We start from the raw sequence: 13,229 nt of genomic DNA on the forward strand, positions 1-13,229 counted from the left end.
CATTTCTTCCTATAGTGTGCAAGCATGAGCACCACTGATGGAATACAGGGTGATTGTAACCATGGAAACGAGCAGTGTATAATGTATTGGAAAAATGAATCCAGCCAGCAAAGGAAGCAATATGGATAATAACAATACATTAGTAAGTGGCCTATGTTAACTTTCTCTACATGATAAATGCCACTTTAAGGGAAAATTAAAATCTGTTTGTCTGTCTGCAGGATTTTCTGCCTCTTCCTCAAACAAGCAGTCTTGTAGATATGCTGCAGAAAACACAAGGTTATTAATCTACTGATTTTTTCCAAATTTGGTTGGGGAATGACTAAGGGACAGGGCCATCTCCTTCGTAGTGGCGGTGCAGTGTAATTACAACTGCTCGTCCCATTCACTTGACAAGTTAAATGGAATGCAGGTAAACACTGAAGAGGATGCAGCAACCAATAGACTGTGGCAACATGAGCTGCTTGTACACCAGCAGTGACCATTCTGTTGCAGGCAGGTTGAGCGCTGCAACCCCTTTAAACAGATTGGTGGGGGTGCCAGGTAGTTGGACCCATGCCGATCTGATACCACTGCACAACCCCTTTAATCAGATCAATGTTCAATCATCACAAAAATGCTCAATGATTAGATCTTTAGGTTCATCAGGTCAATTTATGGTATCCAATCTTTTAATCTGATGTTCTTATAGTTTTATATTTAGTTTTATATATAGTTTATATTTTTAGATGTAGGACACATTCACACTAGACAGTATGGTTTAACGCTGATTTTTTGCATAGTTTAGTCAAAGTAGGAAATGTATAAGGCCGAATGCACACGGCTGTGTTCCGCGGCCGTGAACGGTCCATGGTATGCCGGCCTGGATTCCTGTTGACAGCAGGAGGGCACGGCGTCATTGGTTGCTATGACGCTGTGCGCTTCATGCCGCCGCTACACTACAGTAATACACTCGTATAGATCATACAAGTGTATTACTGTAGTGCAGCGGCGGCATGAAGCGCACGGCGTCATAGCAACCAATGACGCCGTGCGCTCCTGCTGTCAACAGGAATCCCGACCGGGTTACCACGGACCGCTCTCGGCCGCGGAACACGGCTGTGTGCATGAGACCTAAAGGGAAGTCTAGCAAGAGGTTTGAATACTGCACTGTGTGAACTTGACCTTTAAGTGTTTTTTCAACCTGCAGCGCTTGAAGTTCTTACGAGTTTGTTTTCTCCCCTAGAAGCAATGCTTATATGAAGAATACTTGTCATGCAGAGGAGCATGACATTTTTTTTCCATATATAAAAACACTATGGGCCCAAAAACATTCCAGCTCGACATGCAGGAAATGCCTGGATATGCCCCGCTCAGCCAAACACTGGCTGAGGTCAGTCACTGCTACAGTTAGTGTTTGGCGAAGTGGGCATATCCTATGCATCAGTCTGGGACCAGAAAGTGGAGAGCAGCAGGGACTGGAGCTGCATTACAACAGCTGAGGCACGGGATCAGTCAGGGTGTTCCCTGTAAACTGGACTTCTTATGGCTTGCTTTCAAAAATGACTCTTTTTGCCACTCTTTCAGATTTGTGGAGTACGCAACTAATATTTGTCCTGTAGACAGATTCTCCCAACTGAGCTGTGGATCTCTACAGCTCCTCCAGAGTGACCATGTGCCTCTTGGCTGCTTCTATAATTAGTGCTCTCCTTGCCTGGGCTGTCAGTTTAGGTTGATGCCCATGTCTTGATATGTTTGAAGTTGTGCCATACTCCTTCCATTTTTAGATGATGAATTGAGTGTTCTGTGTGATGTTCAGAGCTCGGGATATTTTTTTTATAACCTAACTTCTCTTTACACTTCTCCATAATTTTATCCCTGTCCTGTCTGGTGTGTCCCTTGGTGTTCATGATGCTGTTTGATCACTGGTGTTCACTAACAAACCTCTGAGGTCTTCACAGAACAGCTGTGGTTATACTGATAATAAATTACACACAGGTGGACTCTTTTTACTAATTAGGTGACTTCTGACGGCAATTGTTTAGGGGTAGCAGAGTACAGGGGGCTAAATACAAATGCACGCCACACTTTCCAGATTTTTTACACATACATACATAACCTTGTGTTGGACTATCACATAAAATCCCAATAAATCACATGTCAGTTTGGGGGTGTAATGTGAAAAAATATGGAAAAGTTCAAGGGGTATGATGAATACTTGTACACTGTTTATCATGCTAGTAATATTCTTAAATATCTGCCTTGTCTGATAATCAATTTCCCCAACCAAAGAGGCTACAGTAGACTTGGCAGCATTTTGTTGATCACCATGAGAGTCAGATTGGTCAAATACAGTGCATGGACATGGTCTGTCAGTTTTTTGATCTTTAGAATGATGAGTATCTGAATTGTGTCATTCTCTTAAACATTCTCACTTATGAGGCACATACAGAAGCAAATAGCTGAATGATAAGATATTAACATTTTATCATAACTAAAAAGATCCGTTTATATAGACAATCATTTAGCTGTTACATTTCTTCTCTCCTCAGATTATTAGAAAATTCTACAGATTTAGTCAGAATGAAGAATTCCAGGATGCTGGGAAGCTCCCGGACGCTCTACTCCAGCATGTCTAGAAGTATTGAGTTGTCTCTGGATGAATTAGTATGTTTTCTTCCTTGTGTTTTTTTTCCCTGCTGTCAAATGCATTTCTTATGTTTAACTTTGAATATTATGCTCTCCTTCGCCAGGATGCCGTCAAATTTATTCAAGAGAGCTTTAAGAAGCGGGAATGTGTGGCATATATCAAGGATACAAAATCACAGTAAGCAATAGAATGTTATATATACATATTTTAATTATTTGTACCACTTTAACCCTTTCCAGCAAATAGATTGACGTCCCCTTAGCACAATGAAGATGGCACCGTGAATTGCCCTCCCTCATAAATTGCCTTCTCTATTTGTACCCTTGAAGCCTGGACTGAACCCGCTATCGAACTTCAAACCCTGACGTTACTCCTGTAACAATGTTAAAAAGCTATTAGTGACTTAAGATAGAGGTTTTTGTCTATGCCTTTCATATACCTATTTTATTTGATTATATGTAATTTGTTGGTTGTCTGTCATTCCTTCTTCCCTTCAGATATGGTTTTCCTAATGAATCCTACATTTGCCATCATGCATGACTTTACAGAGAACGAGGGAGTGGAGTCTCACCCCACTGCACTGCTCTGTGTAAGGGCAGCCATGACAGATTAGTAACACAGAACTGGTTTCCCCTCACACTCCAGGGTCTCCATGTTTTCCTATGAGATACAGCTCGAGTCTGCCTGTCCTCTGCCCTGTCATCTCTCTTCCCTGTCAGCTCTTACATGCATGAGTCAGGGAGACCAATGTGAAGCTGTATCCCATAGAACTACACTGGAGAGTCAACATACACAAATAGTATAGAGAGCTAGTAGAAGTCAAGACATTTATAAAACAGCAGCTAATTGCTGTATACGCTCACCTTCTATATATCTGCACTCTTGATCTGAGTTAGGGCTCTTGCACGCTGCCGTTGCCCAGCCTTGCCCGTATTACGGCCCGCAAACAGCGGGCAATCTGGAAGGTCCGGTGTGGAACAGAGGCATAGAACCCCAGGGAAGCACTATGGAGTGCTTCTGTGGGGTTTCACTCTGTGTCTACGCACCGCAAAAAAATAGAACATGTTCTATTTTTTTGCAGTGTGGACGGATCACTGACCCATTCAAGTTGAATGGATCTGGATCTGGATCCGTCTGCAGAATCCTCATGGATGTTGCCCATGCATTAGGGACCGCAAATTGCAGTCCCCAATGCACTGAACGGCCGACCGACAGCCCTTAGGTTACAACATATTACACTGCTGGAATACTGATGGTGAGTTAGCAATATATGTGGAATTTAAAGTGCTTCCTTAATAAAATAGGCAATTGAATTGTACAGAACCAAGGGGTCCATTATCATTTTATCTTGATTTAGTTATCGAATAGAACACACGCCATGACCTTTGCTTACGTGTTTTGAGTCATGCTGCCTTTTAGTCATATGTGTAGTTGCATTTAATAATTTAATACCAGGCATGCCGACTACATAATACTAACAAAATGTCCCATAATACCATCCGTCTAACCCACATAATGTCAATTTTAGTGTATTAGACAAGTATTTTGTCCATATAAACTTTAATCTGGTCCATATGTCCGTACTACTGCCTACTGACTTTCTGTTCTGTACTTTTTAAAAGGGTTCATTGAATGTTGACAGGCTATTATAGCTAAACGATAAAGTACATGGAAGATACACTACATTGGTATTTAGGTTAAATTGCCATGTTGGCACTTTGTGAAAAATAAGTGAGTTTTGGGTTAAAGTTTGGGCACTTGGTCTCTAAAAGTTTCACCATCACTGCCCTAGCCTATAAACTTGGATTAATATGTTCTTCATGGTCTGAAGAGAGTTAGGTCATAATTGCTATGGGCATAATACTAGCTGCCCTTGGTTATTCCCACTTTTTAAATCCATAATCTGTTAGTCCAAGAAAATACAGGGATCCTTCGAGTTACACTATTAATTGGTTCCGGGAGGACTATTATGTTTAAAAAAAAGTGGCGGTCATTTATTGTGGTTTATACGCCACTTTTTGGCATATTTAGGTTGCATATTTTGTCACAAAGGTGTCTTGCAACAAGATCTGTGATCTTACCTGCGCTCACACCACTTTTGCGAAGTGTCGGAAAAAGGGTGCATCGGCGGAGAAGAGGGCCCATCTCATTCATTTTCCATGCCAGTTTATGGCGTGGAAAATGGCCTTAAACTACATCAGCAAGTTTGCTGGCATAGATTAAAGCATGTCACATGGCTGCTGGCAGCAAGCGCCAAAGTTATGTAGAGGTCTGAGTTTCTACATTTCTTTAGCACATCCACCAGAAGCACAGAGGGATTAAGACCAGCGTCTAAAACGGAGGTCTTAATAAATGCCCCCCCCCTTGTTTTAATTATTTTTTTTACCGATAGTATATGCACATACCAGAAATAGGCAATCAAGTTATGCATGTACAAAGATAAATTCTTCTTGAGAATGAAAAGCATATTAAAACATTCTACAAGTATGACACTACCGTCTCAATATCCAACATAAGCATCACACAATGAACGAACAATTACAACACTATATGTTCAAAACCCAGTTGAGTTCTTCCACTACTCATCCCCTCCAAGTGTTAATGACCATATCTGTGTCATTAGTGGTTAGAGATGTTCACAAAAGAACATAGGAAAGGAAGAGGAGATAACCACAGATCTAATCATACATTTCATAGTACAAAGGATGAATCTCCAAGAGAAAAAGCTTTTGAATTTGTGTGAAACAAAACAAGACTAAATAAGGAAAGGTGAATTGGGATTGCCCGTAGGTCTTCACATGCTCCAGAATGACACTGAAGGTCACCTTTTTTCAAATGCATCATTCTGGTGTCTCTATCCAAAAACCATGTTGTGTAGCAGAAAGTATCTTTGATGTTTGTTTAAATATATGTAGGTAGGATACAGATTAAACGTTAAAGAATTTCTCAACTCAGGCCTCCTTCAATACAGATGCCTCAGCCCAATCCATCCTAAAGAAGAAAGCAAGTTTATCCAGAAACAGTGGATGGGATTGTACATGGGAGGAAGATCTATTCCTTCAAGCTGCAGCTGAGATCATGTGGATCAGTCTTTTAGATCCCCAATCATATCTATATAGCTTAGGGTCTACTCAACCAAAAAGTCCTCACTGGGAATCAAGGGGCACAAAGTTAGTCAAAATTGAATGTTGTAAAATTCTGGACTATCCCGCATGACCAAAGGCAGTATGTCTGCTTGAGGATCATTACATTTAAAGCAAGCATCTGTAGGAAATATACCCATTTTATAACCCCTTATAGGTTAAATATAAGACCTGTGGAACATTCTAAGGTCATCTCCATATATCTAGTAGAGAGCAACATTTTTAATGAGTAAGGCTACGCTTACCTATTCAATGCGAACTCAGACATCGTGATCCAGCAGAGGAACAGACTGCTGGAGTTCACATTGCATACAGTATGTAAACATAGCCTGTTCTAGTATGTTAAGAAAATCGGAGACATCAAAGTTGTTCTGTAATCTAAAGAGTTATTAAAAAGTGTCACAGGATTGAACTTTAACTCCTGGAGCTGATAGGCAGTCCAAAAACCCATAGAAACCTGTTGTCTCATTCTAAGTTCGGAAAGCTTTTGAAATATTAATTTAGATACTGCTAGGGTACACAGCTAGGGTAAAATGTAAAAGAACACAGACGGCAGCAGGTGGACATAACGTACTTGCAGTGCAAAGGGATTTAGCAGCGTCGGGCCCGACGAAGCGCTGTACGTGCAAAACAGCCGTCGCCGCTAAATCCCTTTGCACTGCAAGTACGTTATGTCCACCTGCTGCCGTCTGTGTTCTTTTACATTTTACCCTAGCTGTGGAATTAATAAAGAAGAACTGCAACTAATGGTGAGCAGTGATGGCCAGTCCGCATTGTTCGCCCAAGAACATATGCGTGCTGCCATCTTTTTTTACAAGTCCGGCGAGGCACAGGTAAGCCCTTACCTGTGCGTGTGCCGCGAGCCGGTCTGAAAACAAATGCGGTCCCCAGGAGCAGGCAGTTCCGAGAACAGCCCGATGAAGGCCCCCGGTGGCTGTTCTCGGAACTGCCTGCTCCCGCTGACCGCACTCGTTTTCAGACCGGCTCGCGCACAGGCACGGGTAAGGGCTTACCTGTGCCTCGCCGGACTTGTAAAAAAAAGATGGCAGCCCGCATATGTTCGCGGGCGAACAATGCGAACTGGCTATCACTGATGGTGAGTGCCACTGAACCTTTTTTGCTTTTTCTCAAAGCCGCACGGTGTAGAACGTCTGTTATCTGCATGTCATATGGACTCACAGTATTATTTCACTACCACAGCAGACTCCCTATGCGTGTTGCAGTAACACTCATAGGGAGTCTGCTGTGGTAGTGAAATAATACTGTGAGTCCATATGACATGCAGATGACAGACGTCGCTCTTAGAATCACTGCACACTTCACTTATTTGGGCGGTCACAGGGCCAAAACTGACCAAATACCTCAAGTATGAACTAAGCCTTACAGGTCAATGTTAGCACCAAGAAGAAGCGCACTTCTTTTACACCGTCGTCAGCTGATTCCACATAGATGTCTACAGAACCTGCACTGCTGAATGGCAAATATATTTTTTCTTTTGACGCTAATACACGTCACAAAAGGCTTTACAACAGATACCTACACCGCACAAGGGCAAATAAGATGTATAAATATTGCTTTGTAATAAACCCTGTTAATGGCTGTATCAAACAGCACTTGCACCCCAATAACAAGATCGGTTTGCTGGAATTACAGAGCTGTATAATGGCAATTTGGATCCCCAGTCAGTGCAGCAAGGTGAACTGTGTCTGGTACTGCTGCCTGCTACTGCTTATTATATACTGTGGCAATACCATACCATGCCACCTGTAAGGCAACCTAGGCAGCCGCCTAGGGCGCAATTTAGCAGGGGGCGCCGGCCCCGTGCGGTTTAAAAAAAAAGCTTTGCCGCAAGTTTTTTTTTTAAGTACGGCGGCGGGCCCTCCCCCTCTCCGGGCGGCTGCCGCACTGCCCGGGCTGGTGCGTCTATGATTGTGCACCGCCCGGGCGCAGCCTGAAGAGAGGGACTGACAGGAGGGAAGTGCCTCTAATGTAGCGTGGCCGAGCTCTGTTCGGTCCGCGGTACAGGAGCTTTTGTTTCCTGCACCCGGCCGGACGAAAAGAGCTCGGCCACGCTACTCTAGAGGTGGGGGAGAATGAGAGTGACAAGGGGGGGGGGGAGTAAATGAGAGTGACAAGGGAGGGGGGGGGGAGTAAATGAGAGTGACAAGGGAGGGGGGGGAGTAAATGAGAGTGACAAGGGAGGGGGGGGAGTAAATGAGAGTGACAAGGGAGGGGGGAGAAGAGAGTGACAAGGGAGGGGGGAGAAGAGAGTGACAAGGGAGGGGGGAGAAGAGAGTGACAAGGGAGGGGGGAGAAGAGAGTGACAAGGGAGGGGGGGAGAGAGTGACAAGGGAGGGGGGAGAAGAGAGTGACAAGAGAGGGGCGGAGAAGAGAGTGACAAGGGAGGGAGGGGGGAGAAGAGAGTGCAAAGGGGGGGGAGAAGAGAGTGACAAGGGGGGGGGAAGAAGAGAGTGACAAGGGGGGGGGAAGAAGAGAGTGACAAGAGAGGGGCGGAGAAGAGAGTGACAAGGGAGGGAGGGGGGAGAAGAGAGTGACAAGGGAGTGATCATCTTATTGTCCTGGTGGTAAGTAGACAATGCAATATGTTTATTATGTAATTGTTTAGTTATTAATACTACATTGGAAACTAATTTACCTCACATTAAGGCTCGATTCACATGTCCGCAACGTGTTTTGCAGATACACGAAGCGGCGAAGCCGCAAAACACGGAAAGCGGCAATGTGCGTTCCGCATTTTGCGGACCGCACATTGCCGGCACTAATAGAATATGCCTGTTCTTGTCCGCAATTGCGGACAAGAATAGGACATGTTCTATTTTTTTGCGGAACGGAAGTGCGGACCTGGAAGTGCGGATCCGCAATTCCGTGTCCGGGCAGCACATCGTGCTGCCCCATAGGAATGGATGGGTCCGCAATTCCGTTCCGCAAAATGCAGAACGAAATTGCGGACGTGTGAATGGAGCCTAAAAGGACACTACAGTCCCAGAACCACTACAGTTAATGTAGTGGTACTGGTGTCTATAGCCTGTTCCTGCAGAGAACAGACCCTGTGCAGTACTGGTGGTAAAGGAGAACTATAGTGCCAGGAAAACAAACTCATTTTCCTGGCACTATATAGTTGTTAGGAGTGGGGCACCCTCGTGTCCCCCTCCCACTGGGCTGAAGGGGTTAAAACCCCTTCAGCCACTTACCTTTTTCCAGTGCCGGCACTGGGAACTCTTCTCCCCGATCCTCCTCTCAGCTGCGAATGCGCATGCGCACGCATTCAAAACTATGTTCCGCGTCTTCCCACTGTAATTTTCACAGTGAGAATCGCGGAAGCACCTCTAGCGGCTGTCAGGTAGACAGCTACAAGAAGCTTGATTATCCCTAATGGAAACATAGCAGTTCTTTTAATATAAATGCTGAGAAAGGGGTGGAACATATGTGATGTCATGATATGGGCAGATCATCTGATAAAGGGGGGGGGGCGGCAATTTTTTTGTATCTTGCCTAGGGCGGCAAAAATCCTTGCACCGGCCCTGACCATACCGACCACCCCAGTATTGTGCCTGCTACTGCCTATAATATAGTGCATCACTGCCATACCCCTTCCCCCCAATGTCCTCTTGGACTGTATCTTCTACTGGTGCGGCTGTTGTTTTTTCTACATAGTGTGCCTCCCAGTCACATATACTCCTCCTGAGCCCCAGGCTTCCAGACTTCCCTCATCCATTAACTTTTTTTCTCAAGCTGTCTTCTGCTTGACTTACCTTTCTGGGCGCTCATTGTCACTGTGGAATCTTCAAGCCGCGCTGGAGACTGCAGTCACTCCTACTCTTGATGCTGCTGTCCCACAGTCACAGACAGCGCTTCCTGGCAGGGTCAGCCCAGCATGACTGAAGTCCTCCATCATGACTTAGTAAAGTTTCTCTTCTGGGTGCTGGGCCAGCCAATCAGCAGCAGGCTCTGATAGAACTGCTTATGCTGATTGGTCAGACCAACTCCCTGCAGAGAAACAGAGTGCTCGGGCATGAAAGGAGCCACAGCCACTGATGCTCTGGGTAAGGGGGATGGGAGGAGAGGAGCCCACTGGAGCACAAGGGGCTAGGGAAGCCAAGAGTGTGCAGCTGGAAGGCATGGCCTGAAGACTCAGGACAGGGGAGAGCCATTGTATTGTAATTAGGGGGCGGGGCCTATCTTCCACACCAGCCCCTCTTCCCCCACGGGCCCTAAAGCAGTTGCGTGGTCTGCCTCTATTGGAGGTACGCCACTGACTGGCTGATGATTGGCTGCATGCATGGCATTATGGGTGATCACGCCTTCCCAGAGTTCCTTTCTCCATGTCCTCACACATGCAGCAGCCATTTTAGGAAAAAATGCAATTCGTTACCTTGAAGCGCGAGGAAATTCGCATTCGGTGCAAATCGAATTTTTCCTGAAATTCGGATCTTTGATTTGCTCATCTCTACTTGAGACCATAACTCAGAAAAACAAATTATAATAAGTAGTAGAAGGGCACCCGATAAAAAGCAGGGGCTCAAATGTTGGGGGATGCAAAAGGGTGGTCTTTAAGTTACTAATGAAAAAAATTATATAGAAAACAAATCCAAATGTATTCTTTGAGTTGATAAAATGAATTCCTTTAAAGTATTTGAAACGGTAATACACTGTAAAATTGAACATTTTAGAACAGGCTTACAAAGCCTGGGATATTACTTTTGGCAAATAAAGATATCAAATGACTAAAACCCAGTCCGCTCATTGCAGGGATAGTTTATGCAAGTGTGGCTACACCAAGATGCAGCATATTGAAGGAACTCAGGTCAACACAAGTGATAAATGGAATTACAAAAAGCATACAAAAGAGCTCCCCACTGATGCATATGGAGATATTCAGTTTGATGCATTTGGAAGAAAAGGGAAGGTAAGTTAATGTTAAATTCTTCTAAAATAATAGAGCAAAGTAAATGTCCATCCCTCAGAAGCTTCATTTAGGAGAACACTGCCCTCAGTTTGACAACTGTTCCAGTATCACTGGTCTAGTGTGTAAGCAGAAAAAGTGCTGGAGGGGTGTGGTTGTAAACTTGTGTGAGATAGGAATATCCCAGAAAGTTGGGTTCCCATCCTCTCCAGTACATGTTTTAAGTGAAGTCCTAAAGTGACCCACCAGATCACAGTAAAAATCTCACTATACATGCAGAATGTATAGTTAACATACCTGGTATCCTTCTTTCAATGTTGCTGCTGTGGTTCACTCCATTTTGAGTCCCCTCTTCTTGTATGTAAAACAGCTGCCAGATTCTCAGAGTACCCTATGCAGAGTGTCCTTCAGTAGAGACACTCCCCCTTGGGGAAAAGGACCTGCAGGCACTTCCATCAAAAAGTTTTTTTTTCACCTATTAACAACCTATATGTGAATATTCTGTGTGTTTTTTACATAAAAAAAAACAGGTGGATAGTTTTCTGGATATTATTTTTTGAAGTCACTCCATATATTCTACTTCCTGTCCTGGTGCTTTAACTTACTCTTTGTTTAGACTTTTAGAACGGAAAACAGTCTTGCCTAAAGTCTTGCCTAAAGGGAAAGTGTCATCATGTTTACACTGGCCACTAGAGCTAAAATATCTTACGACTTCCTATCTTTTGAGAGCAGCCAAATTGGTCATATACAGAATGGACAGGAGGGGCCCCATTGACTTCTGTGGGAGAGTTTTCTAGGCACGCTCTGTGACCCGTGTAGAGGTCAGGAGGGAGGAGATAAGCTGTGATATAATTTATTGTGAATGGGGAATCCATGTATACAGAGGTGTTACTTGTCGCTGAAATTCTTCCTGTGGTGATAATGATAATAGCTAGTGAAATGTTAACTGTACAGCACAGGAAATCATGACCTGTTATTAGTAGTCAGTGTGAAGATTATATACATTTAAAAAAAAATAATAAATACTTGCCAAAAAAAACAACAATATGATTTAAACAATAGGCCATTTTCTAATGACACTTTCCCTATAACTCTCTGTCATGTCATCTCTGCCACCAGAGAGAGCCCCCCTGTAGAGACTCAATTACAGCATCACACATTACACTAATCAATGCAGTGCTCTTCTGTGGGCATCTTAATATGGGCCAAGAGAAAAACAGAGCTGTCATACTGTTATCCTAATTCTATATCTACTATTAATAATTAGGATTACCCTTCAGATAAAATCTTTGCTTCACAGCAATTATCTGAAAATGTATTACCAATTTACATAGGAGGGTCTTATCATTTGTGTTGACTGCTACAGAAAGGCAATATTGTGTATTTTATTTTCAATGGTATTATACTGCCAAAATGAAAAGAAAATACAGCCCAAAATTTCCATGAATATTGGGTTTTAAAAAAAAAAAAAATACCCCTTTCTGAAGGGTACATTTAAACTGGCTGCACACAATTTGGTAATCCATTAGATTGGCAAAGTAAGAACAAGCAGTTGTTACTTCTTATTGTTCCACAATGGGCACTGGTCAAACTACAGCCAGGGGTATTATAACTTTTATACAAAAGATTGCTACTTACACTGCGTGCAGAATTATTAGGCAAATGAGTATTTTGACCACATCATCCTCTTTATGCATGTTGTCTTACTCCAAGCTGTATAGGCTCGAAAGCCTACTACCAATTAAGCATATTAGGTGATGTGCATCTCTGTAATGAGAAGGGGTGTGGTCTAATGACATCAACACCCTATATTAGGTGTGCATAATTATTAGGCAACTTCCTTTCCTTTGGCAAAATGGGTCAAAAGAAGGACTTGACAGGCTCAGAAAAGTCAAAAATAGTGAGATATCTTGCAGAGGGATGCAGCACTCTTAAAATTGCAAAGCTTCTGAAGCGTGATCATCGAACAATCAAGCGTTTCATTCAAAATAGTCAACAGGGTTGCAAGAAGCGTGTGGAAAAACCAAGGCGCAAAATAACTGCCCATGAACTGAGAAAAGTCAAGCGTGCAGCTGCCAAGATGCCACTTGCCACCAGTTTGGCCATATTTCAGAGCTGCAACATCACTGGAGTGCCCAAAAGCACAAGGTGTGCAATACTCAGAGACATGGCCAAGGTAAGAAAGGCTGAAAGACGACCACCACTGAACAAGACACACAAGCTGAAACGTCAAGACTGGGCCGAGAAATATCTCAAGACTGATTTTTCTAAGGTTTTATGGACTGATGAAATGAGAGTGAGTCTTGATGGGCCAGATGGATGGGCCCGTGGCTGGATTGGTAAAGGGCAAAGAGCTCCAATCCGACTCAGACGCCAGCAAGGTGGGGGTGGAGTACTAGTTTGGGCTGTTATCATCAAAGATGAGCTTGTGGGGCCTTTTCGGGTTGAGGATGGAGTCAAGCTCAACTCCCAGTCCTACTGCCAGTTTCTGGAAGACACCTTCTTCAAGCAGTGGTACAGGAAGAAGTCTGCA

At 43.7% G+C, this 13,229-nt stretch overlaps 1 protein-coding gene across 1 annotated transcript in view; it reads left to right on the forward strand.

Moving 5' to 3' along the window:
- TRPM8 (transient receptor potential cation channel subfamily M member 8) overlaps window positions 1-13,229 on the forward strand; it is a 141,930-nt gene that overhangs the window by 25,077 nt on the left and 103,624 nt on the right. Inside the window, exons 2-4 of the mRNA XM_040440269.1 lie at window positions 2,532-2,646; window positions 2,733-2,806; window positions 10,543-10,699. Of these exons, the coding sequence (XP_040296203.1) occupies window positions 2,532-2,646; window positions 2,733-2,806; window positions 10,543-10,699 (346 nt within the window). The remainder of the gene's footprint in view (window positions 1-2,531; window positions 2,647-2,732; window positions 2,807-10,542; window positions 10,700-13,229) is intronic.

The sequence above is a fragment of the Bufo bufo genome, chromosome 7, assembly GCF_905171765.1.
Source record: "Bufo bufo chromosome 7, aBufBuf1.1, whole genome shotgun sequence".
Classification (NCBI taxonomy): Eukaryota; Metazoa; Chordata; class Amphibia; order Anura; family Bufonidae; genus Bufo; species Bufo bufo.